The sequence below is a fragment of the Jatropha curcas genome, chromosome 9, assembly GCF_041381405.1.
Source record: "Jatropha curcas cultivar XTBG-Jc1 chromosome 9, XTBG_Jcur_1.0, whole genome shotgun sequence".
Lineage (NCBI taxonomy): Eukaryota > Viridiplantae > Streptophyta > Magnoliopsida > Malpighiales > Euphorbiaceae > Jatropha > Jatropha curcas.
In genome coordinates, this window is record NC_143159.1 from 4851279 (window position 1) to 4879241 (window position 27963).

General features: G+C 31.7%; 4 protein-coding genes across 7 annotated transcripts; 3 read left to right on the plus strand and 1 right to left on the minus strand.

Moving 5' to 3' along the window:
• Nucleotides 1-1081: 1081 nt before the first annotated feature.
• Nucleotides 1082-2084, plus strand: LOC105630679 (uncharacterized). The gene is made up of 2 exons (XM_012212569.4): nt 1082-1365; nt 1461-2084. The coding sequence occupies exons 1-2, from the start codon at nt 1223-1225 to the stop codon at nt 1879-1881; spliced, it is 564 nt and encodes a 187-aa protein (XP_012067959.1). The 5' UTR covers nt 1082-1222; the 3' UTR covers nt 1882-2084.
• Nucleotides 2085-8516: 6432 nt separating this feature from the next.
• Nucleotides 8517-10444, plus strand: LOC105630677 (Protein kinase superfamily protein). The gene has a single exon (XM_012212568.4). The coding sequence runs from the start codon at nt 8774-8776 to the stop codon at nt 10304-10306; it is 1533 nt and encodes a 510-aa protein (XP_012067958.1). The 5' UTR covers nt 8517-8773; the 3' UTR covers nt 10307-10444.
• A 7357-nt stretch (nt 10445-17801) lies between these two features.
• HB22 (homeobox protein 22) lies at nt 17802-21138 on the plus strand. 4 transcript variants are annotated; one of them, XM_012212565.4, is made up of 2 exons: nt 17802-18869; nt 19219-19490. In XM_012212565.4, the coding sequence occupies exons 1-2, from the start codon at nt 18077-18079 to the stop codon at nt 19413-19415; spliced, it is 990 nt and encodes a 329-aa protein (XP_012067955.1). In that variant the 5' UTR covers nt 17802-18076; the 3' UTR covers nt 19416-19490. The 4 variants fall into 4 exon arrangements, with proteins under 4 accessions (XP_012067955.1, XP_012067956.1, XP_037494332.1 ...); XM_012212566.4 differs by lacking the exon at nt 19219-19490 and adding an exon at nt 20464-21138 and having other exon boundaries at nt 17803-18869; XM_037638404.2 differs by lacking the exon at nt 19219-19490 and adding an exon at nt 20120-20401 and having other exon boundaries at nt 17804-18869.
• A 3776-nt stretch (nt 21139-24914) lies between these two features.
• LOC105630675 (FH interacting protein 1) lies at nt 24915-27944 on the minus strand. The gene is made up of 4 exons (XM_012212564.4): nt 27441-27944; nt 27194-27295; nt 26286-26557; nt 24915-25314 (listed from the first exon to the last, which is right to left on the minus strand). Exons 1-4 carry the CDS (start codon nt 27724-27726, stop codon nt 25132-25134), a joined length of 843 nt encoding a protein of 280 aa, XP_012067954.1. The 5' UTR covers nt 27727-27944; the 3' UTR covers nt 24915-25131.
• Between the last annotated feature and the right edge of the window lie 19 nt (nt 27945-27963).

Here is a 27963-nt window from a genome sequence, read left to right on the forward strand (position 1 = left end):
CCAAGTAATTTCAGAATGGACCCCCCTCAAAATTACTCCTAAATACCTATTTTCTTTTTGTCCATCAAAAGCATTTTCATATAATATGCCAACCATTGTAAAGGACTTCCTGTTTTTTTTTTTTTTTTTTTTTTTTTTTTTTTTTTTTTTTTTATCAACAGATTATGTTTTTATTTATTAACTAAAACCTACCTTGAGATTTGACATTGTGGTCTTATTACTAAGCATAAAAAGATTCTTTGCCTGATGTAGATACAAGTTTCATTTCAAAATGGTTGCTTTGATGCTTCATTTTCTTCACTTTCCTTCTTAGTGCAAGGAATATGTTATAAATTTGCACTGTAAATGCTGCGATTTAAGTTTTGTTTAGCAGCAGCTTTTCATATAGTATTTACTGATTAAGCAAAACACTAGCGTTAATATTAATATTTAGAATTTAAAAGAACGCATTTTAATGAATAATTAAATAATTGACATCTATTAAAATAACTAATTTTATTGAATAAATCCTCAAACATATTTGCATAATTATGATCTTAGTACATCAGCTTTACCACTTATTATGTGATCCTTTTAATATCAATATCACATATTTTTAAAAATTATATTATAGAACTCTCCAATATAAACTCTCTTTTTTTTTTTTGACATTCAATATAAAATCTCTATTTGATGTCTACATTTTCTAAATCATTATATCATTATATATCTAATAAAATTTGATTAATTAGCTCATCTACCATTATAAGATCTACCTGTAATCAATAATTTATTTGCATATTTTCTGTAAACAGAAAGAAAAGAAAAGAAAAGAAAAGAAAGAATTAATAACGACTTAATATATATATATATATATATATATATATATATATATATATATATATATATATATATATATATATATATATTAACCTCAATTATGTATTCTCTTTTGCGCAAGAAAACGAAATTATTATATTACTTTTCAAACACGGGACTCCTAAAAATCATATACAATCGACACCCACACGCGTATATCTATATATATATATATATATATATATATACACACACACAACATAAACCGTGTGCAATTTATAAACACCTTTCTTTCTGCTATTTTATAAAGTTTTTGTGTCCGTGTCTTCCATTCCACCCATCTCCACCGCTCTCACTTCTCTCTCTCTCTCTCTTTCTTTAATTCTTTCCTTCTTCCTATGAAACTAAACCTGAAACCAGAAAAATGACCACGGCACCTAAACCTGCACCAACCATTAATATTGCTTCATCGCAGCCAATCAATCCTGAATGTTGTATGTGTGGAGATTTTGGCCTTTCTTATGAGCTTTTCCAGTGCAAGATTTGCCATTTCAGATCTCAGCACAGGTTCGTTTCTTTAATTTCAGGTTTTCAATTTCTTGAATCGAAATCTCTCTGATGGTAAAACAGATTGAATTTTTTTTTTTTTCCGGTTTACGCAGATACTGTAGCAATCTTTATCCGAAAGCGGAGTCTTATCAAGTCTGCAATTGGTGTTTAGGCAATGAAGGGAAAGAAAAATCGCAAAATTCTTCGAATTCATCATCGTCAAATAAGAACAGCAGCGAAGATGATAGCAGCAAGAGTATAAAAAAAGGCGTAAAGAACCAGAGAGGAAGTTTACAGTTGGAAGTAATTAATAGCCCGATCAAGAAACAAAGATCGCCGGAAAGATCGCCGGTGACGACCAGAAGAAGACTTATCACTTATGGTAAATTAGAAGAGAAGAAGCTAATTAGAAGAACAAAATCAGAAGAAATATCCAATAATAATAATAATAGTAATAGTAATGGAATCACCATTACGCAAGTATTTAGAAACAGAGTTAGAAGGTATAAGCTTCTTGATGAAGTTTCAAGCTGATAATTAATCAATCTCCATTAATTATCACTCTTTTCTTTTCTTTTCTTTTCTTTTCTGGTGGAAATTTTGGTCCGTAGAAATTGCGGTTGATGAGGATTTGGTCATTTTCCCTGTATATTTTCCAGTATATGATAATGTTCAAATCGACCAATCCAGTTCAAGAAAAAGAATCAGAATAATTATCACCATTAAAACGTTTTATAGATGGCTTCTTTTTTTTTGTAGCCAATAAAAGTAGAGTCTTTTTTTTTTTTTTTTTCTCTTGTGATTGTGACTGCAGTTTAGGCATCAACACGTTACGCGATTCTTAAGACAGTTTTGGAACAACACTGAATCGTTTTTAGGCGATTTAGGGGAGTGTTTTAGAATTATTGATTCGGATGTGTTCCAATTTGAAATTGAAATTAAATAAATTTATTTTAAGCATTTTAAAATTGTAGTTTGCATAAATAATAATTATAAATATTATTATTAAAAAACTGAATCAATTTAATAATAAACAAATTGAAAGTTTTTTAAATATTACTATTAAAATCACTGGTTTTAGTTTCAAAAATGAATAATCGGAAATTGAACCTTAAATTTAAATTTCAATTACGGTGTTAAGTTAGAAACCATTGATCATAGTTTAATAACAGTTTTGATTTCGATTAAATTTCAATTTAAAATCGACCTGTAGTAATTATTAAGAAATTAAACATTTTGATTGTTACCTTGCAACTTTCTGTTTAAGGTATTAAAACTACTGTAACCTTTTGTTCAAGTCTCAAAACACTTATTCTCAAAAAAAAAAAAAAAAAAATTTCAAAACACTTGTCAAAACCAAAATAGAATTAGTGGAATAAATGTATAAGAAAAAAGTAGGATTAGACGCCACAATACGACATTGAGGTCAACTTCTAACTTTTTCTTAAAATTCTATTTATGTTAGATTGTAAGTTGCACTTCACAATTCACATAAGCACATTCTGTTCACGTTACCGAACTAGAAATTTTTATTTGTGGAGGGGTCAAAAACCAAAAATAAAAGGGTTAATTGAGTAATTTCACTATATAAAAAAAATTAGAAAAAAAAAGTGTCAATTAACTCTCTTTTGGTGAATAGGTCCTCTGTTTATAAGAAATATTTAAAGATAACAAATGGAAGTATTTTTACTTCGAGTCTTTTAGTATTTGATTAATAATCAAATTTAGTAAATGAAAGATGTATCAAAATATTAATAATATAAAGATATAAATTTGAAATTTTATAAATCAGATATATACTTGATTGGAGTATAAATATTAAAATTCTCAAATTCAATCCAATTTTCTATCTCAGTTCAAATTAGACTAGATTAAAAATTAGTTCAATGTTGAATTTAAATATATTACCGCTCAAGCTCAAACAATTTAAGTTCGTTTAACTCGGCGGTTCGTACCAGCTCATAGTTGATAGCAATTAATCTGAATAACTACTATTCGTATTTGATAAAATTTTGATAGCAATTACTGTTAAAATATAAAACAACCATTAAAGGCATATTTGTTTTATATATTATGATGTATAATATATATTATAATTTAAGGTGAATTTATTGTTTTTACTTTAATTTATTATATTAATTAAAATTTTAAAATCATATTTAAGAAAAAAAATTTATTTTAAATAACTATAAATAAAACGAGCATAAATGATATTAATTTGAAAAAAAAATTATTTTTATGATATTAATAGAGTGCAAATAATACAAATATGAATTAGCTCCATCGATATAAAAAAATTCAAAATATAATTAATGAAATCAACAGTTGGTGGAGACTTCTATCAATAATCAGCTAATTGAAAAACCTACTAAATACCTACAATATGACTATTAGGTACAAATTAACAATTATCAATAACATGAATCAGTTGAATCAAACGTTATCTTAAATACACTTATATTATAAACATTTTGTTTTCTTCTTATAATCTAGTTGTTAACCTTTAAATATTTCCAAAAACGTGTGCTTCAAAGGGGTGGCTTAATTGTTATAGTTGCATTTATTTTTCTTCATTATGTGTGTGAAATGAATATAAAGGTGACAAGTAAAGACAATAAATAGTATTTTTGAGATATTTTTATTTTACTATATAGTATGAAACATCTTAGATTCCTTGGGAAAGTGGTAAAAGCTAATGTAAAAATGGTGATTTTTTCAGCCATAAGTCTTCATGTTTAAATAATTAATTCGGCTATTATTTTTTCGACTGATTCTAAAACCCATGCATCACGGAATTATATAAACGTGTCAATGTCATATATTTTCTTTTTTTTTGGTGTTTTCCATGTTAGCTTATGCTGAGGGTCGATTAGGGGTGGCCACGGTTCCGGAACCGGCGGTTCCGGTTCCAGAACCGGCGGTTCCGGTTCCAAAAAAACTGGAACCGGAACCGAACCGAAAAAGTCCGGTTCCGGTTCCGGTTTGGAACCGGACGGTTCCGGTTCCGGTCCGGTGATAAAACCGACGGTTCCGATCGATTTTCCGGTGAATCACATAATTTTAAATTTTAAATTTTGAAGACCGGTTTTCAAAATTTAATAAATTTGTGAAAGTTATTTGTAAAAAAAATACACCTAAAAAATTAAAAAATTCTACAATTAAATTAATTTTTGTAAAGACTTGAATATAATTATTTTTTACAAAAAAATTCTTCAACTGAAATTATTTTTTGTTTAAAAAAGTTTGAATATAATTTAAAAAAATATTGTAGAGAGAGTAAGTAGAGAGAGTAGAGATTTTTTTGTAATGAATTTGTAAATGAAATGAGGTATTTATAATAAATCCAAAAAATTAATTTTTCAAAAATACCCTTGAAACTAGCCGTTATATAGCCGTTTATAGCTATTGGGAGGAATAATTAATAGATTTCACAATAAAATAAAAAAAAAAAACACAACGTTCAGACCAATAATTATAAGAAGAATATGTATTTATTTTTTTATTTCATTTTTCTGTTGTCCCTTTGTAGGGTGTAGGCGTAGGGTTTATAATTTTATTGTGTCTAAGGTTGGGTGGACAGAGTGGTGGGGTACTGGGGTTTCTTTGCTCTAAAAGGAGCTTTTTTTTTTTTTTTTTTTTTTTGGTGTGACAGTTTATAAGAACCTCCGGTTCGAACCGGTTCGAACCGGCGGTTCTAACCGGCCGGAGAACCGGCGGTTCCAACCGGTTCCGACCGGTTTTCTGGAACCGCCGGTTCTGGTTCCAGAAAATCTGGAACCGGAACTGAACCGGAATATTCCGGTTCCGGTTCCGGTTCGTCCCGGTTCCGGTTCTCACCGGTTCCGATTCCGGTTCCGGACCGGTTCGAACCGGCGGTTCCGGTTCCAGGAACCGTGATTTGGCCAAGCCTAGGGTCGATGACCTTCGTTTTATGAATTATAGGCTGAATAGACTTATTAAAAGTGAAAATTACATTTAAGGTCTGATTGATACTATTATAATGTGCTTGATTGCAGAGTAGAACGTGGCATACAGCAACATAGCCCATAGGAAAGTAGTTGAGACAAAAGGAATTTAATCTAGGATACGAATTAATCCGAATCCGACACAAAACCCTTACAGTGGTTTTTTATAAGAGATATGTTTTGATTTTGTCTACCATAAACATATTTACATGTCCAAAATTAATTAATTAATTAATATATGATATCAAAAGAAAATAGAATAAGATTTTCATATTAATAACATGATGAGTTTCAATATTAAGATACAAATGGGCCTTTTAAGTTGAAGAAAATAAGCAACCATCCTATCACCATTACATTTAAGCCCAAGCCCAATAAAAGAAAAGCCATTTATTTTGTAAATGCAAACAATATATATATATATATATATATTTTTTTTTTTTTTTGTTAAGGTAAATGTATTATTTTTATTTTAATATATTATATAAATAAAAATATTAACTTCAAAAAATTAATTTTATTAGTAATCATTGTATAAAATTTATAAAATTCAAATATAATATAATACCAAATCAACTGGCAACTGCATTAATCAAATGAACCAAACCCCCTCTTGCATTAATCAAATGAACAAGAGTTGGCCTCTTGATAGATACAAGAGGCACAAACGCCTTCAATGGCCATAGGCCAGTCTTAACACTTTTGGGCCCCATTCCAAACACAAAATAGGCCTATGCAGGCAACTACATAGGAATCCTATATATATATATATATTCCATCATCAGAATTTATAATAGGCCTATGTCCAGTACGTTTTATATTAGGAATTGAAATTAGACATTTTAATATATACTGATTATAAATTTAGGGATAATAAGGGATAAAATAGTGTAGTTATCAACCTGCATGAAGCATTCGTGTGAATTATGATGTTTATTAATTGTTAAGTGTTAGCATTTTCTTATTGTTTGCTTCTTATCAATGGCAGGGCTGCAAATATTTTAATTCTATTGATGGTCTAATTGTAATTCTCAGCTTAATTAAATATCAATTATTAATCATTGGTACTTTATTTCAATCTATTAAAAAGAGATGTATGAATATATTTGATAATATCATACAACGAAATAATATATTTTTTTTAATATTACATTATATCCTATAAAAACAATATATATATATATATATATATATATATATATATATATTATAGCATAGAGAGAATAACATATGCCTGCCCAATCCAACAAAATAATGAAAGCTTTATGATGATTGTGCCAAAAGCAAAGGATGGGTGTCGTGTGGCCTTCTTTTTGGTGCAGCATTATAATTTTGCATTTGGTATTTCTATAATTTTTCCCATCTCTTTGCCTCCATTATGTGAAAAAGATTCTATCCAACAGAAAAGGAACTGAAAAAATGGCAGATAATGGAATGATCAATTGTGTTTTATGTCAGGCTTTTAGGATAGTTAACTAAATGGATGTCACTTGGCAACTTTATAATGATTTTTTATCTTTAAAGCCATAAATTTATTTATAAATAATAATGATTTTTATTTTGAAATTATCGGTGCATAAATTCTTTTCAAAGGCAGTTAATTATTGTTAATTTAAACAAAAATAAATTTTGAAAAAAAAAGTTTAAAAGATAATTATTATTGGCATCTATAAAATTGGACATGATTAGATTAGGGTTTTGAGTTTCTTTCTTCTTGATATGTATAGCATAGCGGGGACGGGCAATCCTTTAATAATAACATATAAAAATAACAGAAGATTGAAAAATTATACTGAACATCATTTAGGCCCAAATCTATACAAAGTAAAAAATCATGATGGGCCAATGATCCAAACAAATTTTTGACAAATCGCAAATCAAATTACAATTAGCAGTTAATTAACCACAACTAATAATCCCACTCAAATCATAAAAAAGTTACAAGTCAGATGGCCCCATCAAATACAATTTTCACCTTTCATAACGATTTTTAAAATAATAAATTTGTAATATCTTCTTTTCTTGCAAGCATTTGCTGTATTACACAATAAATCAATCTTCTGTGAAGTCAAATTTACTATTGCTAACGTGGGTTCAGTTCAGAGTCAAAGTTCAAAAAAGGAATTTTAGATTCTTTCTAATTTCTAAAATTTCTAAAGCCAATCAGAGGCTGCCTACTCACTCTACTGTATTCTGCTTTTTCAAGGAATAAACCGGGTCTAAAAAGAGAGTGCACATACTACCATATACGCAGTAGCTACGTTAGGAATCCACCAAAATTTTTATAATTCCATGTTAATATTTTTATTACTATTTTTTCTTGTATTTTGTGACGTATAATATAATATAATATATACTGATTCTAAACGTAAGCTACAAGCATTTTTACTCAATTTGGCTGAGTGTACATAAAAATTAAATTATGACATTTTCTTTCATTTTTTTGCATTATTAATGTTTTAAAAATTCGTGGCGGCAGGTAAGGGATAACCATCTATCCATTCTTATTCAAATTTCAACCAAAAAAATATTATAATAATCATTTTCCTTATCTGTGGATGAAAGTTATCCATAGCCAAGATCGACCCATCAATAATTGACAAGTTTATAAAAATAACGATATTTAATTTAATTTAATTTTTTGTACAAGTATATATGAAATATAGTACACAAGTAAAAATTTTAATTTTTAAAAGCTAGTAATTGTCTGTGTACTTTATGCCTAATCATATCCAACTATGCATATAATTTTATGTTTAAAAATTACTTTTCATTGATATTTTCTCTTTTCTCCAATTTTTTTTTTTATCAACTTTATAACCTAAAATTTAATAAATTAAGCAAAATGAATATATATTGTTGATAGATGATAACTTTTAAAAACAGGGAATCTAATATAAGGTATTATAATATAGAGAGTAAACAAAATAATTCACACTAAAGAGTAAAATTGAATACACTAGAGTAAAAAAGTCCACATTCTTATTAAGTTATCATCTAAAATTGAATAATAGATGATAACTTAATTAGCATATTTTAAATTTTTTTTTTTAAAAAAAAAAAACCAGTTCATGGACCGGAATAGAAAAGTAAAAGTGAAAACAGATACCTGGCCCGGCCCCACCGTCTTTAAGCCAAGCCCGAGAAATTCCACCTAAAGTCGCACGCTTTTGCATGTAAAAAGAAAGAGAAAAACATTAAAATATTTACAAACACCAGCAGCATTCAAAATTTTCAAGCTTTGATTATTTTCACATCGTTCGGTTCTCAACTTCAAAGCTGTAAAACACAGCCCACGCCTTTAGACTTTCTCTACCTTCTTTCTACTAATAATGGCATTTGCCGTTCTACTTTCCAACTTCCACCTCCACCTTCTTCTGAATCCATCTATCTCTCACTATCTTCGTCTCCCTTGCAAATAACCCTATACTTTCTTTCTTCTTCTTCTTATTATTTTAATTATGGGTTATCTCTCTTGTAATGCAGAGTCTGCAATAGCCACCTGCGATCCATACAATTGGGATCGCAATAGAAGAAAAAATAAAGCTACCAAAGCTAAACAAAATAAACCAATAAAAATCAGAGACTTCACTTACCCGGAGTTAGTACAAGCTACCAACGGCTTCTCTGCCGAAAGTTTTCTCGGTAAAGGTAGCCACGGCACCGTTTATAAAGCTTTTCTCGACGACGGTAAGCTTATAGCCGCCGTTAAGAAAACCTACCCAAATCCTTCAATTAGTCATCACAATAACTGTACTGGCAGTAACTGCACCACTTGCATGACTCCTGCAGAGAACGAGATTGAGATTCTCTCCAGAGTTCAACACACAAGGCTTGTTAATCTCATTGGTTTCGCTGTTGACGCGAAAGACCGGAAACTACTGGTTGTGGAGTATATGCCAAATGGTACTTTATACAGTCTTTTACATTGTAGCTCTAGACCGCCCGGTTGGACCAGACGTGTTCGGTTCGCTTTGCAAATAGCCAAGGCGATTCATGCTTTGCACTCTTCCAATCCACCGGTGATTCATAGAGATATTAAATCCTCGAATGTGTTGATCGATGATAACTGGAAAGCGAGGATAGGTGATTTCGGGCTAGCGTTAAGAGGACACGTGGAGGATGTCCGCGTTAAATGCACGCCGCCGGCGGGGACTTTAGGATACCTCGACCCTGGCTATCTTGCTCCCGGCGATTTGAGCACGAAGAGCGACGTCTTCAGTTTCGGGATCTTATTATTGGAAATTATCAGCGGCAGAAATGCAATTGATGTCAACTACAGCCCTCCGTCAATCGTCGACTGGGCGGTTCCGTTGATAAAGCGCGGCGATTTCTTGCCGATTTGCGATCATCGAATCGGTACCCCTGTCGATCCAGGAGTGATAAAGAATCTGGCTATTTTAGCGGCCAGGTGCGTGAGATCCACGGCGGAGAAGCGACCGGGAATGGAAGAGCTAGTGGAGGGATTGAAAGTTGTGAACAAAAGAGTTCACGCGCCGCTCATATGGAACCGTTTGAGGAGGCGCGTGGGACGCGCTGAAGAATCGCGGACGTTAGAATCGGTGGTTGATAGTACAAATGAAGAGATGGTTAATGCAAACATCAAGACAGTTAGGATGGGAAGTAGGAGAAACAGGAAAGTATCGAGTGTTACGAGCGTAGAGTATGGAAACGAAATGACTGGGTCATCAGTGGGCGAGCGAGTTATCAGATCAAAATCAATCGGATCATTTGGCGAGATAAAGATGAGCGGCTCTGATTTAAGAAGAAAACAAGGAGTGGCAGTGAAAATGCCACTGGTAAAACTAAGCAAGTCAAGATCAATGGGAGTATTGCAAAGTCCAAAGCTTAGTAGCAGAAGCAGAGGATTTGTTTTTGAACTGGAAAGAGAGAATGGTTCAAGAGAAATTGAAGCCTCTATAGCAAAGCTGTTTATAGGTTTGGATGAGAAATCTGAAAGAGAAATGCAAGAGAAGCCGTTAGTCTCAATTTAAAAATTGTAGTATTTTGTAGCAGTAACAGTAATATCATAAATGGTGAACATTGGTATTCCTGTCACATGGAATGTTGTCAGTTGATGAATTTTGAAATTTTGAAATTTAATTGAATCTTGAGGATTCATCAACTTACAACAGATCATCTTTAAGGGGATCACACTAAATCTAGTTTTTGTGAATTAAATTGTTTGGTTCTACTATAATTTAAATGAAACTTTGAAGAATATTTTTCACAACAGAAACTTCTTACGACTTAATAATTAGTCCCTACTGTACTTCTCAAACTATGATGCTTGTGGAAATAAAAGACGACTACAAAAACTTGTAAAGTTTTGATATCTAATTACGTTAATTAAGAAGTTATTGTGGTCAATGAGAACCGTTATGGAGAGTTGAAGACCACACAACACAACACAGAGATAAGTATCCAGTTGTACACATGCAGTCCAAAACATTTAATACAAGCAGATCTTGTTGGCCGACGTTTGTTTATTGGGTGCCATCGTTGAAAATGATTCTTCTTCTTTCAACAACAGCAGTTGATGTTAGTAAATACATGGTTGCTAAAATTAGAACCAAAGTCACATTCAGTTCTACCATATATGCTCTCTTATTAATGATTTTAACTCATCTGCATCCATGTATGATGGATCTTTCATTTCTTTAGCACGTGCTGTACGCTTTCATGGATTGTTTGTTACCTTATTTCTGGGCCATGCCATTTAATTGATGGAAGTTTTTTAGATGCTTTTTCTTCGACATACACCAAATTCCTTATTACCTATAAGTAAATCAAGCCTCATTTCTTCCATTTTGTGCATGTTATGATTACTGATAGACACGAACGTTTATAGTTAACGGGTCACTGTCTTTCAAAAACTTTTTTAAATATGTTAATGTATAATTCCTGCGTAACTCACTTAGTAAAATTAAAAATTAAAAATTAATTTTATTTGAAAGTAAATTTTCTAATTCATTCTCATCCTATCAATTAAAATTCTGAAAATAACAATAATATTTCAGCTTTTCACAAATCATTCCGACATAAAAAGACGTTACCAATAAATTTTGAAACTGGGTTCCTGAATCCAGAACCTATGCATAGCCCATGTTGATGCAGATTGGGCTTTAATTTGCACGTGAAGTAAAATGGACATGCATTTAAGTCGAGCTCCAGCCAGTAGCCATTGGCTGCAGTCAACAGCTAGTGCCTATTGAACAGATGGAACTTGAAATTAGACTTTATGCATTTGTTTCTACTGAGCCTCTCCTAAAGGCTATTGCCCTAAACCTGGCTTATTTAATCATATAACAATAAATGTGCAGACAAGAAACTCCAAGAATAGGGTACTATTCTTTAACCTGCGAATCCCTAACCCAAAACCCTACTACGTTTCTTCAATCCATTTAGATTGGGAGCTGAATCCATATTGGGCTCTGCAAAGCATCTCACTTCAAACTTTACCTTCAAATTACTTGGCATATATAAAGTCTTAGCTTATAGACACAAATGGGATGATATGAATTTCTTTTCCTTTAATTAGAGGTGTTAAGTTCGAGTTCTGGGTATATAGATTTTTTAAACATTTGGGAGAGAGTAATTTATTCTTTTTGTAGACTTGATGTGAATTCGAATTAATCAGACTAATATGCTTGGAATATTAGACGATTTAATAATAATAAAAAAAAAATGAACCTTAGCCTTTGCTTCCAAAGGAGACTCAAGAAAAATAGAGGGGAATTATTAATTTTAATCCCATATTTAGAAAGGACAAAATATTAAAAGAAAAAAAGTATTATTATTGAGAATTAAATTCATGCCTTCATTTATTTTTAATAAGTAAAATGTGACTTTAGTTGTTGCTTAATAAATGGTTAATTTGTTAGTAATTTGGATATTTGAATATTTTAATAAAAATAAAATAAAATCATGCTTTCCTCCAATATTTTCTCTCTAATTGGAGAGGCACAAAATATATAATTCTAAGTGAAAAATAAATAAAATATTACTTCTTTCAATGTTTTTCTTTCCTTTACAAACAAGAGAAAACAGTTTTATGTAAATATTTTTTTCAAAAAAAAAAAAAAAAAACTCTCATGTACAAACAAAGGCTTAATGTTATTTTTGGACATGTAGAGAAAAATAATGAAGTTCTTACAAGTCTCTAGGTATAGTTTCTTCCTAATGAACAATAGGTTTCTTATTTTGAGTTTACTATCTAAGGTTAACGGTAATTTGGAGTTTTAATATATAGGACAAGGCAAAGTCTTGGGTGTACAAAAAAGTTGGGCTATCTCACATCTTAACTGGTTTTTCTTACTAGGTTTGATTCAATCATTGAGTTAGCTTTTGGTTCTTGACAGTTTCAGACAACTTAACAATTAAAATTTTAATTTTCAATATTTCAATTGTAATTTTACCAATAAACTTAATTAAAAGTTTAAACGATAAATATTAATTTCAACTTGCTTATTCAGATAGATAAGATCCTCAACTAGAGAATTGAAGAAGAAAAAATCGAGTGTATCAGTGATAAAAATGTAAAATAAAAATAATTTGAATTGTTATGGAAATAATTATTTTTTGGGTGATGCAGAATAGAAGAAGTTGGGCCGAGTTTTCGGACAGGGAACCGTAACTTGAACATGTGGTCCAAAACTAATCCCACCGAACAAACTTTTTTACGTTGTCACAAAGTCATAACCATCATGTGCAAACTGTAAATTTTCTCATCTATCTCTGACACAAAGCCTATTTTGAAGCTAAATCCACCAAAGTCTTCATTAATATTTTTCAAAGACTCAGTTTTTAATAATTGAGATGAAGTGAGATTATTATACAATACAGACATACTAACGCTAGAGTTAATCAACGGTAATGAAACGCTGTACCCGTCCCCGGCCCAAATAGTCATGGAGTTAAAAAAATAATTTTACTAAAATTAATTTTTTTTTCAAAAACTTTTCATGTGGGAAATTTAAAAAATTTTTAGCTTGGAGACCAGAGTCCCCTTAAAATTCTCCATGTTGGCCCCCTAATGAAATGTGTATAATATAATTAAATCTATTAAAATTTTAATTATATTGCACTATTTCTCGATGCAAAGTTAGGGTTTATCCCTTAAAACTTCATCAACTTCAATTTTATAATACTGAACTTCCTCTAGCCATAATCCGATGATGAACGACACCGGAATGCTGATGTGGCAATAATCATTTAAAAGAAAATAGATATTTTATTCCATGTATAAAAGCCTACTCTTTAGCTTTTCGTATCATTATCTCTCTCTTATGTCCGAGCTCCAGTCTTGTGCCATAAATGATCATAAACATCTAAATCAAAAGCCCATAATAGATTGAATCTCTCTTATGCCAATTCAAATCTGCTGAATGCTATTGCTTTTTTATATGCAAAGACAATATAAACTATTTTTTACGCTTGAATTTTGTTTTGCTACAGTTTATTCCTCCTCATGAAGGTTTGGGTGCCAATAATGTAAAATTTTGTGAACTCTCTAACTGAGAGCTTACTCTTTCATGGAGTTAGTTACTCAATTCATAGAACAACTTACGGGCATTTTCAACTTTTCTAATCTGGAAGTAAAAAGCTCTTAGAAAATTGACATATATAAGAGCTAAAATCTTCTTTCAGCAAATACTCATAAGTCCGATTTTGCGTAGTTCAATCTCTGTTTTTCTCTTTTAGAGAGAAACCGCAGAGAAGCAGAGAAGGAAGGAGTTAATAGAAGTCTAATATGTGTTTATGCAGCTATTAGGCAAAAAGTCATCTTTTGTGGCTCGGCTAGTGACTACTTTACAGAAAAAGAAGCAATAGAGTACCATACAGTGGTAGCCAAAACAGCGAATTCCCCAGCTACGTTATAATACCTCTATGTGCAAGGCGGACAAAAATAGCATACGAGCAGGAGAGAAAATATTGGACCTTAAAGATTGATATGGAATTGGAAAATTACGGGTCATGAACTTAGTCTTGCCACGTCAGTTTTCCGGTGACGTTGGATACCATATTATAGTTTGAGGGAGTTTAGTGTTAAAAAAAAATTAAATTTTAGACAGTTTCAAATGATAAATTGAAATTTGGAAACGATAAAATGATCATGTCTTAAGTTGAGGGACCATTAATGAAAATAAGCCATAATAATATAAATAATTTTACAAAAGGGGTGAAAATAATGGAGATTATAAAGACAAAGATTCCATGATTAAGGTATTAATGCAATTATTATACTAGAATAAGTTAGATTAAGGTTGGGTTTGGGAGTATGGTTAGAATTGGACATGATAGAGGGAATTGGACTATTAGTGAAGTGATAGTAACGCGACATAAGGATCCAAAACTAGGATGGGCCATGAGAGCTTTTAAGTGGGGATTGGTTGGTGAAGGACCCACCAAAGAAGATTGATGGATCAACAATTTACATGTTGATGTTTGTGTGTGATAATTAGGATGCAAAGCTCATTTCATTCTTTCTTTATATAAATAATAATCATATTATATGAAGAATTAAATAGAAAAAAAAAAAAAAAAAAAAAGGCTGCCAAAAAGCATGGAAATGGAAATCAAGATCAAAGGGCCAGAGACAGAGCCCTCCCCACACTCCCACTCCTTTTCTCCGTCTTGTCACCATCTTTGTCCCCTCTCTCTCCCTCTCGTAATCACAAGAAATAAAGAAAAGAATCTCCGTTATTCAAAAACGGTTAAAAATATTAAACAACGGAACGGAAAAGCAAGACTCACAAGTCACACCACACGTGGCCTTTTCTTTAGGCTAGCTAGTACCTAACCACTACCAGTCGTGAGTCGTAACCCACCTCTCTTCTTCTTGCAGGTACACTGTAACACACAATTTCAGAAGAAAGGAAAACGGAGGGTGGTTGGTTTCCCGCCAGCTGACATGACAGTGACACCAGTACGGGGGCACCCCGTCGAGTCAGACATACCTGGATTGCCTTTACCTTTCCATGGCCATCACATGACGGCCTCTCTTCTCTTTCTCTCTGGTTCTTGCTTTTGTGCTTAGTATTATTACTCACAACAATGGAAATGGAAAATATACTCATTACATAATTTTACAATGTCAGCAAGTGTATTTGTTTATATTTTAATTATTGTATTATTATTATTATTATTTTTGTTGTTGGGAGTGTTTCAAGGCTGTCCAAGTCCCAAGGTGTAAACCTCTCCATCTTCTTCTTCTCCATATATTCTGCAAAAATGAAACAAGAGTCCCCCAATCATTTACAAGATATGTGCTCTCTCTTCCAGCTATTTTCTTGTTTCAATCCTTTGTTCACTTCTGGCCTATGGGGTTTTGGGCCCTAATTTCCCAATACTGCAACTTAATTATCCCACTAAAAAAAAAAAAAAAAGATATTATAGAACTGAATTATGAGTCACCACCTTTCAGAAAAAAGAATTATGATTCACCACATTATTTGTTGTTTATTTATTTATTTTTATTTATACGTCTCTACATTTATACAGAAATACTAACAATGACAGTTCTTTTTTTTTTTCAACAATGACCATTCTAAATTTTAAACTCTTAATTTTACAAATAAAATTCACTTAACTACACTTTATGCTTCAATTGATCTGACCCACTATTCATCTTTCAAAAATCAAATTCTAACAGTATAAATTTAGGGTAATTAATGTTTTTTTTTTTTTTTATATTGTTGTTAGCTGAATTTATAACTTGAAAAAAAAAAAAAAAAAAAACCTTACATATCTACCAGATCGAAACCCAAATTCTACATGTACAGGATAAAAAAATTAAAGTAAAATCTTTATTTTTATATAATAATGTTATTAGAAATTAAATTTAGAGGAATAAAATATTATATTAGTTAGAAGTTAATTTTTGCAGTAATGCATAACATAATAATAAGTACATGTACAACATAATCATAAATCTAAATTTCTAATACTTCTCCCAAATATTTAAAAAAAAAAAATTGTAACAGTAAAGTCACTTGACTGGGAACCGTTGATTTGAGCTGTAGAAACAGCCTCCAGGTAAAAATAAGGAAGATACTGCATGTAATAACGCTTCCCAAATTCTATAAATATGAACTTATCACCTTCACGTAATTTACAAGTATTCTTAAAAAAAAGAAATTCGGAGGCTAGGCTCCTCAGTCTTCACTGCTCCAAAGTTTTCATAGGTGGAAAGTTTTAATCTACGAAGATAAAGGAATCTAAAATTATTTTGTCAGAATGACCAAACTCAAAGCAATAATGATTTCATATACTTACTGTAATTTTCTTTTCGCTCAATATTGAAATTGAGTTTCAATGTAAAATATCCATATAATTTACGGAAAACAAATTAAGGAAGCATAATATATTTTTTATTATCATTAAAATTTCCAAAAAAAAAAAAAAAAAAGAGCAGCGTATATATGAAGTATAAAAATAATAAATAAGAAGATCCAGAAAAGAAATGTATAAATGTAGGCGGTGAAGGAAAGAGGGTCACATATAGTCGGAGATGAACGTCACGCTGCAATTAATGCCCACAAAATTAATTTTTTCTGATTTAAATCCGTGTCCTATCCTATAGTTTTATAATGTTATTCTTCTCCTCCTCTATCTCCATCGTCTCCACTCTGTTTTTCTGCTTCTCGAACGCTTATATATTTCTCTTTGGGCCGCCAACTTCATTTGTTTAAATTACAAGTTGAAGAGGTAATTTAGACTTTATTTGAATTAAATTACCGGTAACGATGTCTTGGCCTGGTGCCTAACGCTGGACACTAATTTCAATTATTGGTTCCACCATCCACCATTCAATAATGAATCCATGAAAAACAAATCACTACACAAATTACTGTCAAATGGTAATGGCCTTAAAACTGCTACCAATGCAGGAAATTAACTTAGCATTGTGTCTTTTTTTTTTTAAGTAAGATAATTTAATTCATTGCAAATGGGTAGATGAGATTTAAAAACAGCTCAATGTATAACTTAGGAGGAGTGAAAATGAGAACCCCTACCATAAATTGGAAATATTTTGTGAGAAAAAAATAATTATAAATTGGATTAAACATAAATTGATTATTGATTATAACTATAAATTGGGGAAGTGCCAAAGATAATCTTGTCCCATGTTCCCAAACACCACCTTTCTCTATCACTCTTACGTCACTTTTCTTGACACTACCTACACGCTACCTCTCTGCTATTTTTATCTCTCTTTTCCTTTGCATATGTTTGGGTGAATTTCTACATTTCCACTTTTACTTTTTACTGCACTAACTGTCAACAAATATGGAAAAAGAACCAGACAACAGTGCACGCCACCATCACCCCAATTCCTTAATTACTACATAACATTTCTACCATTATTTTCTTTCTCTCTCTTTTTTTTTTTTTTTTTTTAAATTTTTAAAAAATGTAATTTAATAATTTTTTTTTAAGGCAAAGAAAGAGAGAAAAAGAAAAAAAAACATATGAAAGGCTTTCGAGTAAGACACCTTTTTTTTGCAGGTCGAGGATTAATGGCCACACTCTCCTTAAACTCTTATCTTCTCTTATGAGCTAATTTTTAATTTTTTTTAAAAAATTTTTTATGACATATTAATCCCATATAAATACAAGGCTTATCACGGTTACCATTTGCTTATTGTGGTGGATCTGCTAAATAAACCGGCCATGTAGATCTTCCTCTATCAAGAAAGAGAGAGCAAGAAGACAACAGAGAGAGATAGCGAGATAGAAAGAGGGGAAAAGAAAGAGAAAGAATGGATTTTGATGATGAGCACGAAGATCAAGAAGAAGAAATGGGCATGCCGGTGCCTGCTGGTTATGACGCTATTAGCAACTCAGCTCGGCCAAAAATGGGTCCAGGTACCGGCGGCGCTGGGGAAGGAGGAGGAGGAGGAGGAGAAGGTGCCTCAACAATTGCAACAGCAACAAACACAAGAAAATCCGGCAGCTCAGTTAGATATAGAGAGTGTTTGAAAAACCACGCCGTCAATATCGGCGGACATGCGGTGGATGGTTGTGGAGAATTCATGGCGGCGGGAGAAAAAGGTACTTTAGATGCACTTAAATGTGCTGCGTGTAACTGCCACCGAAATTTCCACCGCAAGGAGACTGACGGTGGCGGAGAAGGAATATATCACCACCACCAGCAACACTACCCCCAATTCTCTCCTTTCTATCGTGCTCCGCCACCTGCAGGTTATTTACACCTGACGCCGCCAACGCAGCATAGGCCTTTAGCTCTACCAGCAGCATCTGGTGGTGGAGCAGGAGGTGATGTTGTTGGTGGTGGGTATAGTAGAGAGGAAGAGGATGTATCGAATCCTAGTAGTAGTGGGGGTGGAGGCGGCGGAGTCAGCGGTGGTTCAAAGAAGAGGTTTCGTACGAAGTTTACACAAGAACAGAAAGATAAGATGTTGGATTTTGCAGAAAGGCTTGGTTGGAGGATCCAAAAACACGATGAGGTTGCTGTGGAGCAGTTTTGTGGAGAAAATGGAGTGAAAAGGCATGTGCTCAAGGTGTGGATGCATAATAACAAACACACTCTTGGTAAGAAACCCTAATTTTTAGAAAACTCAACTTGAAAAAAAACCATTTCTTTATCATCTTCAAGCAATCAAATTAGCTACTTATAGAGCCAAATGCCAAAGGAGAAAATGAGAGCGAGGAAGAGACATAAAGATATTATCACCATTGCTTAGTGCAGTTGATGATATATATCAAGAAAGGATCAAAAATGGCAAAAAGTTTGTGATTGACAATTTGTTTAGGTGTAGTAACGTGACTAGGGTTCTTACTTTTTTTTTTTCCTTTTCTTGGTTCTTTTTCTTTTTCCTTTCAATTTAATTTGTTTTCTTCTTTAGTTTTTTCTTTTTTTTTTCTTTCTTGAATATTGTAGGATGGATGGTGAAGAAGATGGTGATGGTGATGATGATGACCCTTTTATTTCTTGAATACATTGTTGCTGATGGACCATTTTGCTCCTCAAATCAGCATCTTCTAATTCTTGTTTCTTTCTTTCATTTCAAGAAGAAGAAGAAAAAAAAAAAGAACCCATTAGTTAAGCGCTGGAAAAATTATATGGAGCTGCAATAACTCTGCAACTTCACCAGCTAGCTTTTACATTTCCAGTCAAATAAAACAGTCTTTACTCTTTAGTTTCACAATAAACAGGTTGAAGAAGCAAGAAATAGCCAAGTTACTGCAAGTCTGTAATATATATATATATATATATATATATATATAAATATATATATATATATATATATATATGTATATATAATGAGAAGCTGATGAAAAATGAAACATCATCATCATCATCATAATCGAGAGAGAAAATAAAAGAAAAGAAAAGAGAATTAGAATTGAATTCTTAGTATTGAATCATCAGAACGTGTATAACATGCAAAGCTGCATTTTTTTCGTGTTTGCTCACAACTGTCAACTTCTCCTTCTTTCTTTCCATCTCACCGCTCTTATTTAACTTTACTCGTTTCTTTCTTTCCTTTCGATTCTCTCTCATATTAATTTCTTTCAACCTCCATTTTACTTCATGAAGCCAAAGCTGCTGATTCCGAATTATATATAAAAACCCCAAAAAACCACCGAAGACGGGCATGTCGACAAAAATGTGTCCTTAGGAAAGAGAGTACGGCTCAAATTTGCCACTCTCTTCTGCTTCTTCATATACCTCGTCCGCCATTAATTTCTCTCCTTTCTTCTATGTAGAATTGTTTTATTTCTTTTTTATCTTTTTTTATTTGTTTTTCTTTCTTTACAACTTGTTTTGTTTCTTGCAGCAGTCTTCTTCTCGGTCTTGGTAGTTCTTTAGATATGATAATACAATAATCTTAGGATTTGCTAAATTGCTAGCTCAGTGTGTGTACTAACACTGGTAAATTAGTAAAAAACAAAATTTCTGATGAGGTTATTAACGTAGCCAGTAGTACAGTGGCACAGTGTTTTGCCAGTTTTTTTGCAGTATTATGCAGATTTGCAGACCTTGTGATTATCATATAGTAATTGCACATGTAAGCAAAAAAATAAAAAAATAAAAGAAAATTAAAATTCTCCTTTTACAAGCGTTTCTTTTTCTTTTTGAATATAATTCTTGAATTCTTTTTCTCTACTTAATCCGGTCAAGAATCAAAGATAAATAATATAGCTGATGAAAACTCAAAGAAAGAGAGAAATTCTTGCACGGAGGAAAGTGGATAGACAAGAAAATGTTGGAGAAAGGGAAGAAGTTAAAACAAGAGAGCATCTGAATTGAAGCTGTCGGAAAAACGATCTAAAGTTCGGTCTCATGTTATGTTAGCTCAAGAAATTTGCTTTTTTTCTGTTCCGTTTGAGGGACATGTGGGCTCTGTCTCTTAAGAAAGAAAGAAAGAAAGAAAGAAAACGGAAGAATAATAAATGGACTGACATTACAGCTAATGGTGTTGTGATGTTTTTGCTGCAAGCTTGTCTCTTACTCCTATATATTCCACATCAACACAACAATAGCTCAATTCTTGTTCACCTAATTTCTTTAATCTACTTGGATTTTTCTGATACTGTTCAAAGAGTTAGATGAAGCTCTTTATTTAATTTTCTCTGACGATGGAAGAAAAGTGAGCCATGGGGTTTCTTTTTAGTCTTGAAAATTATATTTACAGAGGCATTGTTTCTGCATACATATGCTGTCTTTTGACCTAGTTTGAGCTACTACCTGTTTATGGACCAAGACTGAGTTTGGAAGAATTAACGATTGTAATCTGATCAGCTAATAATACTAGTAATAATAAATAATAAAAAACGTGGTGTGTTCTCTCTACAATTATTGGTTTACCGAGTCAAATCTTGATTTTAATTCAGGAAAAATAATGTAGAAATCAATGTAGAATTATGATTGTGATTCAGGTTTTTATGTTGGAAAAAATTTACTTGGGAGAGGTTCTTAATTCCTATTCTAATGCCTAACAATATGTTGAAGAGGAATATGACTCACCATAAAAAAAGGGGGTTTAAAAAATTATTACTGTTTTTTTTTTTAGATTGCCTTTGAAACTGCCGATAATTTTGGTGTATACTAAAACATTTTAATTTGTAAAATTGTATTATTAAACACTTTTAACACGTAAAAACAATATTCAACGCTCCAACTAATAGAACTAGATCGATTAGATACTTATTTTATAGTTTAAAAATATGAAAATTTTATTTGGAAAATTGCACTAATGATGTATTAATCAGCATTTCAGTTTTAAAAAGTTAAAATCCTAAAAAAATGTATGGCATTATCAAAATTATAATCATAAAAGCACAAAAGATCACTTAAACCTACGTATAAAGAAAGGAGACTTTCAGTTGGCCCTTTAATCTGATTATATAGCTATTTAAACTTGATAAAAAGAAAAGATGAAAATGAATTACAAATTTCTTAAGAAGACAATTATTGGGATGGTACATCGTTAGAGTGTATTTGCAGAGGAAAAGAAAGAATCAGAAGACATGTTAAGATATGTAAGTAAGAGAGTGGTTGGGGGAGAAGAGAGGCCAATTGCCAATCTTACAACTTACTTTGTGTATGCTAACAACCAAAACCTAATATCACAATCAGTTCTTTCTATATATGGGCTGACATGTTAAGATGCCACCTCCTTTGCTACCAACATAACATTTTCTTATTCCACCTCGTAGTTAAAAATAACGATAATTTTTTACTCATTTTAATAAAACATGTTCTTTTCAAGATTTAGTTGAGCATATTTCGAGTTAAACTAATCAAACTCATTCGATTTGACTCTTTTCTTATGTAAGGAAGTTTGATTTTCTATTTAAATGGGTAAATTGAAGTTTTCTTTGGTTCAATGTAATTTGATTTCAAGAAGCTTAAAAGGTCAGGCTTAAACTAAATTGATAGGAGAAATGCTCAAACCGATTGAATCAATTGGTCTGATTTTATTCTGACAACTATTTTGACTTGAATTCGTTTTGATTTTTAAAGTTCGGTGTGGATTTATTTACTTATCTATTTGGTTCAGTTTTGAACCGAACTGACCCGTTTACACGCTTCTAGACGCAAATAAGTATAATTATTTTTTTCACTAGAAAAAAGGAAAAAAAATAATAATAGTGTACCAATTTTTTTAAATGACCATTAATTATTAGCTAGGTATATAAGGAATACATATAAATCCAATGTGGCAAATATTTTCTCCATTAAACAGGGCAAATTGATCTAAACAACCAAAATTACTTAATCCAATTTAAATTTTTGATTGTTAGGTGAAAATGTTGTACTAGAAATTAGCTAAAGGCTTGAATACAAAATTTGAAGTCAAAGTGTGCATAACCAAAACCAATAATTCTGAAGTCCAAATAGATGTATATATTGTCAAAATTAAAAAACCAACAATATGGGCATATATATTTATATAAATAGTCAAATATAAGTGTAAAAAGTATGGAGAGTGTTGACTTGGGGTTTTGGTATATAAAATATTTACAATCATTGTTTAGTTGTATGATGGCTGGAGGACCCCATTGGTTTGTGTTTTGGGAAAAATCCTTTCAAGTTGAAAGCTTTTTCCTCCAAGTCTAACATGAAATAACTTTGGGACCAATTGCATTGCAATGAAATAAAATATTATTTATTTTTTACTTCGTCTGTCCCAAAATATATGTCGTTTTTAGGTGACTAATTTGTCTTAAAATATAAGCTGATTTGAATATTTTAAGGAGTAATAAATGATGTTGTTCTAACGTTATCTCAAGAAAAAATTATTTTTTCTAACGTTACCCTTATTTATTAAATACAATAATTATCTTCACAAGTTACTCCATCTGTCCCAAAATATAAGTCGTTTTTTGGGTGATTATTTTGTCACAAAATATAAGTCAGTTTCGAGTATTTTAAGGAGTAATAAATAATGTTTGTTTAATGTTACCCTTGTTAGATTAGTTATAATAAATACTTTTACAAATAATTATTGATTTTGAGATAAATGATAATTTGATCAAATTACTCTTGAGTTTGTTATAATCTAAGAGAATTAATTGTTTTCTTAATTACTGTACAACAACTTTAAATGATTTATATTTTAGAACAAAGAAAGTTGTTGATTTTCAGATAAATGGTAATTTGATTAAATCATATTTGATTTTGTTATAATATGATAATTAATTAATTGATTTCTTAATCTCTGTGAAAAATTTTAAAAGAGGACAAATAGAATTAAAAACAATCTATTTATTTTGGAAAAAAAAAATAAATTGAACAACGCATGTTTTAATTTTTCAAGATGATTTCGAGAACATCTAATTTAGATTTCTAACTTAAAATTTCATGATTTTAAACATTTGAAACATGAATTATTTTGCTTGCATTCTAAGTTAAAACCTTTTTTGTGCAATTGCATCAAAGTTTCGGTGAAGCAATAACGGAAATTTTATGTAACAACTAATTAACTTTTTTTTCTTTCTTTGTTAGTTAGTTAAAATGGATTGCCATGTTCATCTTGAAGTGCAAAATAATAACTAGAAAGTGGTATAAATCGTGGTCTATAAGATTTGGTTAGGTTTTATCTTTTCCATCAAAAAAAGATTAGGTAGGCTTATAAGATGGGCCCCATGCAATTGATGAATTGTTAAGTTAGATCTCTGCCATTAATCGTGTTTTGTGTTCCCGCTTTTCAGTTTGCCAGTTGGAATGCAGACAGACAAAGCTGTCCTGACCATTTTCTTCAGACTATCACCCTATTAACTAACCCTTCCGACACAAGTTTTTGTTGGGCCTGTCCAACTTCCAGGTTCCAGGTTTCCACCTTGTAATTTTAAATTGAAAATAGTTTCGGATATATTTGACCCGCTCCACATAATCTCGAAGGACGAATTAATCATGTTTGCCCTGTAGCTGGAGTGAAGAGCCAAGTCTTTTTTTGTTTTTTTTGTTTGTTTGTTTCAAATTGGCGCTTCTTGTTCATCAATCAGGACAGAGATGAAATCATAAAAATGGAGAAGTTACAAGGCAACAGCAGAATTACCTGTTTCCTCTTTTGGATTTTTCTTTTTTAATTTCACATGCTAACCATATTTAATGTGCATTTCTTTTAATAAAATCATTATTTTTAACTTTTTAAAATTATTATTACTACCACCAATATTAGTCAATTACCTATCTTTAGTTACCTTATTCTTACATTAAAATATTACTCTATCCGTCCCATAAATAAATTATAATTTTTATTTTGTTTTTCCCAATATACCCTACAGAAATTAAGTAATTCATATTAAGTTGTTCTTGAAATTAATCAAATTATAATCAAATACTATTTGATTAAATTGAATTTTTCTTGGAAGATTAAAGGTTGATATTTTAACTTTATTTACATCCATAATATAATAGTTTGACTATTGTATTTGAAGACAAAAACATATTAAATAAGGATACAATTATAAACTTTAAATATTATTCACTCCTTATAAAAGAAAACAGGACAATAATTATAAGACCAGGGGAGAAATTTACATATTTTTCAGTAATATTTTAATATGCATTATTTAATTATAATAGAATAACATAGATTATTTAATAATTAACATAAGAATATATTAAGAAAAAAAAATTAAGCAAAATTTATAATTTAACCATATTTATTGTATTTTCTTAATATGACAACATAAAGTACATAATATTAAATACAATCTATAAGTTTGAATCACAAATGAATATTCAGTATCACAAATGCAACATACTGCTACTATCTACACCAACCTCCAGTATGAGACTTGCATTTGATAGGGTTGGATATTTGCTGGCCCCAACACATCACAAGCTGCGGTTCTGCTCTAATGCTCCTTGCAGATTTTTCACAGCACTATCATAGTGTACAAAACCCATGAACCAAAATTCATGGTTATCAACTGAGATTATCTGGATGTATTTTTCTCCAGGTTTGGCCTTGCTTGTTGATGGATTGACACCCTTCAGCTGGTGCAATGGAATAACAACCTATATAATACAGAGTTGGAATATGTTATTACCAAAACCAAACAATACACAGCATGAAAATTGCAAATGATGAATCAACAATTATACTTCATTTCATGAGACCATCACATGAGATGCAGATTGACACATGATTGTTTCCTTACTTCAAAGAAGCAATATAATCTCAAATGAAGCAATAATCTTTGGAATTCTAACTCCGTTTTACCTTCTTTTTTTTTTTTTTTTTCTTTTGGCATGGAGGATTTTGATGGAGAGAAATGAATGATCTTCCAAAAATCAGATTTGGTTAATTATGGGGCAATGTGGTGTTTTTAGCTTCTATATGAACTTACGCTTCCAAAAGCTTTTAGGAAGGCATTGCTTTTTAAGCTTACATTTAATCTTCTTACAAGTTAAGTAGGAGATTCCTTGTCCTCCATGATCCACTCAACTTATTTTTCTTTCAATAAAGCTTCCATTCTTGAATATACACACAATCATATGGACAATACAGATATAAACAGTTTGGGCATTTGCCCTAGGTCAATCTTGAAACTTATTCCCAGCCATGACTGAACCATCTATACCAAACCTAAAGGCCTTGCCATCCACTACTGATCTTAAAACAATGTAGTCAAAACCTTTGTCAGCTTCAACTTCGATGTATCAATGATCAGGTGTTCAATACAATATTCCAGTCAAAGAAGAATTGTTTACATCAGAAACAGTTTTTTCATATACATAATTGTTTCGCATCATACTAGCTAAGAAATAAATGCGTATATTATAACAAATATCACAATCATTGCAGTTACTGGAGATAAAAAAAAAATGTTTCATGATAATAAAAAAAATGATCACTGAAAGTAATATCAATATCAAAAGGGGAAAAATGTGACAAGGATTTTAGAAAGAGGCTTGGATCTGTGTCCTAGCCCTGGCAGTAGAAGTGCAAAATTATTTAAAATGTTATCAAACCACAATGTGCATACCTTGTAGTAACTATATTGTGTTTGATCCCCAGCTTTGTAAGACAGAGGATTATCGCTACAAAATGCCAGCTTTGCAGTTGACAAATATAAAACTCCCATAACTGGACCAGCAGAAGTAGATAGGTAGCATGCATATGTCTTCTGGAGTTGTTCCTCAGGAACGGTCTCAAAAGTTTGTCGAAAGATCTTCTCGTAACCTCCTTCTGCAAGAACTTTAGTTTGCTGAGCAATTCTTCCCACAGCAGCATCAGCAAAACTAGGACCTGTTTTCACTGATTAAGAGAAGAAAGATTCAATTTTTTTGTATGAAGAAAAATACTAAGAGGAAACTGAGCATTAAAACATTAAATTGTTTGGATGTAGAATACGACTAGCATTGTTTTAGTACTCATTAATTCGACAAGTGATTTTGGAAAATAAATCCAGAGACAAGCTATAACTTCAATGGCCAATGCAAAACCCTTTCAGATATTCAGAGATGTCCAAAATTTTAGAAAATTTGATCAGATTTAAAATATCACTTCAATAGCCAATAGCTAACACTGCAATCACTATCAGATTGAATAACCAAAATTGTAGAAAATTTGATCCACTCAACACCCTCCGTTATAGTAGATATACAGCTGAAATAATTACAGACAAAGATAGTTACCAGTAACCATCTTTTTAGAACATCAACTATCACTACGACAAGAAGATCATAAACCATTTTAGAAAAGTCCAAAACCAAAAGTAACAATCTATTCTATGCAGAAGCATGTATGACATGACACTGAAGAAATCAAATTAAAAAGTGAAATTTACCATTGCGATTAACAGAGCAAAAACACTTAAAGGAAATCTACAGACTTTTAAATATACCAATAAACAAACGAAATGAATAAAATCGGAAGAAGACAGATACTCACAGTGTTGCCACATGTTACCAGCAAGATCCTCCGCCTTCTTGGTCGCCTCTGCCGCCTTCTTTCCCCATTTCCCCAACACATCCTTCACCGATTCCATCGTATCTGTTCAAAATGAACCACAAATTTCATTTATTTATTTATTTCCAAAAAAAAAAATTGCAACAATTGGCTAAAGCATTTCGCCAATTCGAACTCCAATCAAAAAACAAATGCAGATATACATTACTATATAGTTAACGAAGCTTACTCTTGGAGGAGGAAGAAGCAACAGGTGCCGGAGAGACGTAGGGATTAGACTCAGCAGGCATAGTAGTAGCAGCTGCTCCGGAAATCGGCGCTGGGCCTTCAGCTGGCTGTGGTGGGTGATCCGTGGCTCTTGACACGTTAGCCCAATTCTCGGCTGGAGGAGCAACGTCGTTTGGATCAAGCTTAGGGTAAGGCGCGTAGTCCGAGGGGTGAGGATTCTTTTGGTTGTCCTCGGGTTCCTTTGACTCTTTGGTATGATCGAGCTGCTGTTGCTGCTTCTGATCCATGTTCGTTCTGATCTAATAAAGAAGAGCAAAAGCTTTTGAAACCGAAGCTATGGCTTCTAGGACCTATCGAATTGAGGAAGGATTTTTGTTGCTTTTGTTTGGAGTTAGGAGGGTTTAATGGTGATGGAGGCTATTACCATTACCAACGGTTAGAAGGCAGACAGATTTGGATTTTCGATACAGAAGTATTTTGTTGTCCAAACGGTCAAATTGATTTTCTAGAGTATTCTTTTGGGG

What these genes read in the sequence shown, in the direction of transcription:
- LOC105630679 (XM_012212569.4), top strand. Translation starts at nt 1,223, where the DNA reads ATGACCACGGCACCTAAACCTGCACCAACCATTAATATTGCTTCATCG. An exon ending in CATTTCAGATCTCAGCACAG is followed by an intron (nt 1,366 to 1,460) that starts GTTCGTTTCTTT and finishes CGGTTTACGCAG; the next exon opens with ATACTGTAGCAATCTTTATC.
- LOC105630677 (XM_012212568.4), top strand. Translation starts at nt 8,774, where the DNA reads ATGGGTTATCTCTCTTGTAATGCAGAGTCTGCAATAGCCACCTGCGAT.
- HB22 (XM_012212565.4), top strand. Translation starts at nt 18,077, where the DNA reads ATGGATTTTGATGATGAGCACGAAGATCAAGAAGAAGAAATGGGCATG. An exon ending in TAATAACAAACACACTCTTG is followed by an intron (nt 18,870 to 19,218) that starts GTAAGAAACCCT and finishes TGAATATTGTAG; the next exon opens with GATGGATGGTGAAGAAGATG.
- LOC105630675 (XM_012212564.4), bottom strand. Translation starts at nt 27,726, where the DNA reads ATGGATCAGAAGCAGCAACAGCAGCTCGATCATACCAAAGAGTCAAAG. An exon ending in TGCTTCTTCCTCCTCCAAGA is followed by an intron (nt 27,296 to 27,440) that starts GTAAGCTTCGTT and finishes CATTTTGAACAG; the next exon opens with ATACGATGGAATCGGTGAAG. An exon ending in TGGTAACATGTGGCAACACT is followed by an intron (nt 26,558 to 27,193) that starts GTGAGTATCTGT and finishes TCTCTTAATCAG; the next exon opens with TGAAAACAGGTCCTAGTTTT.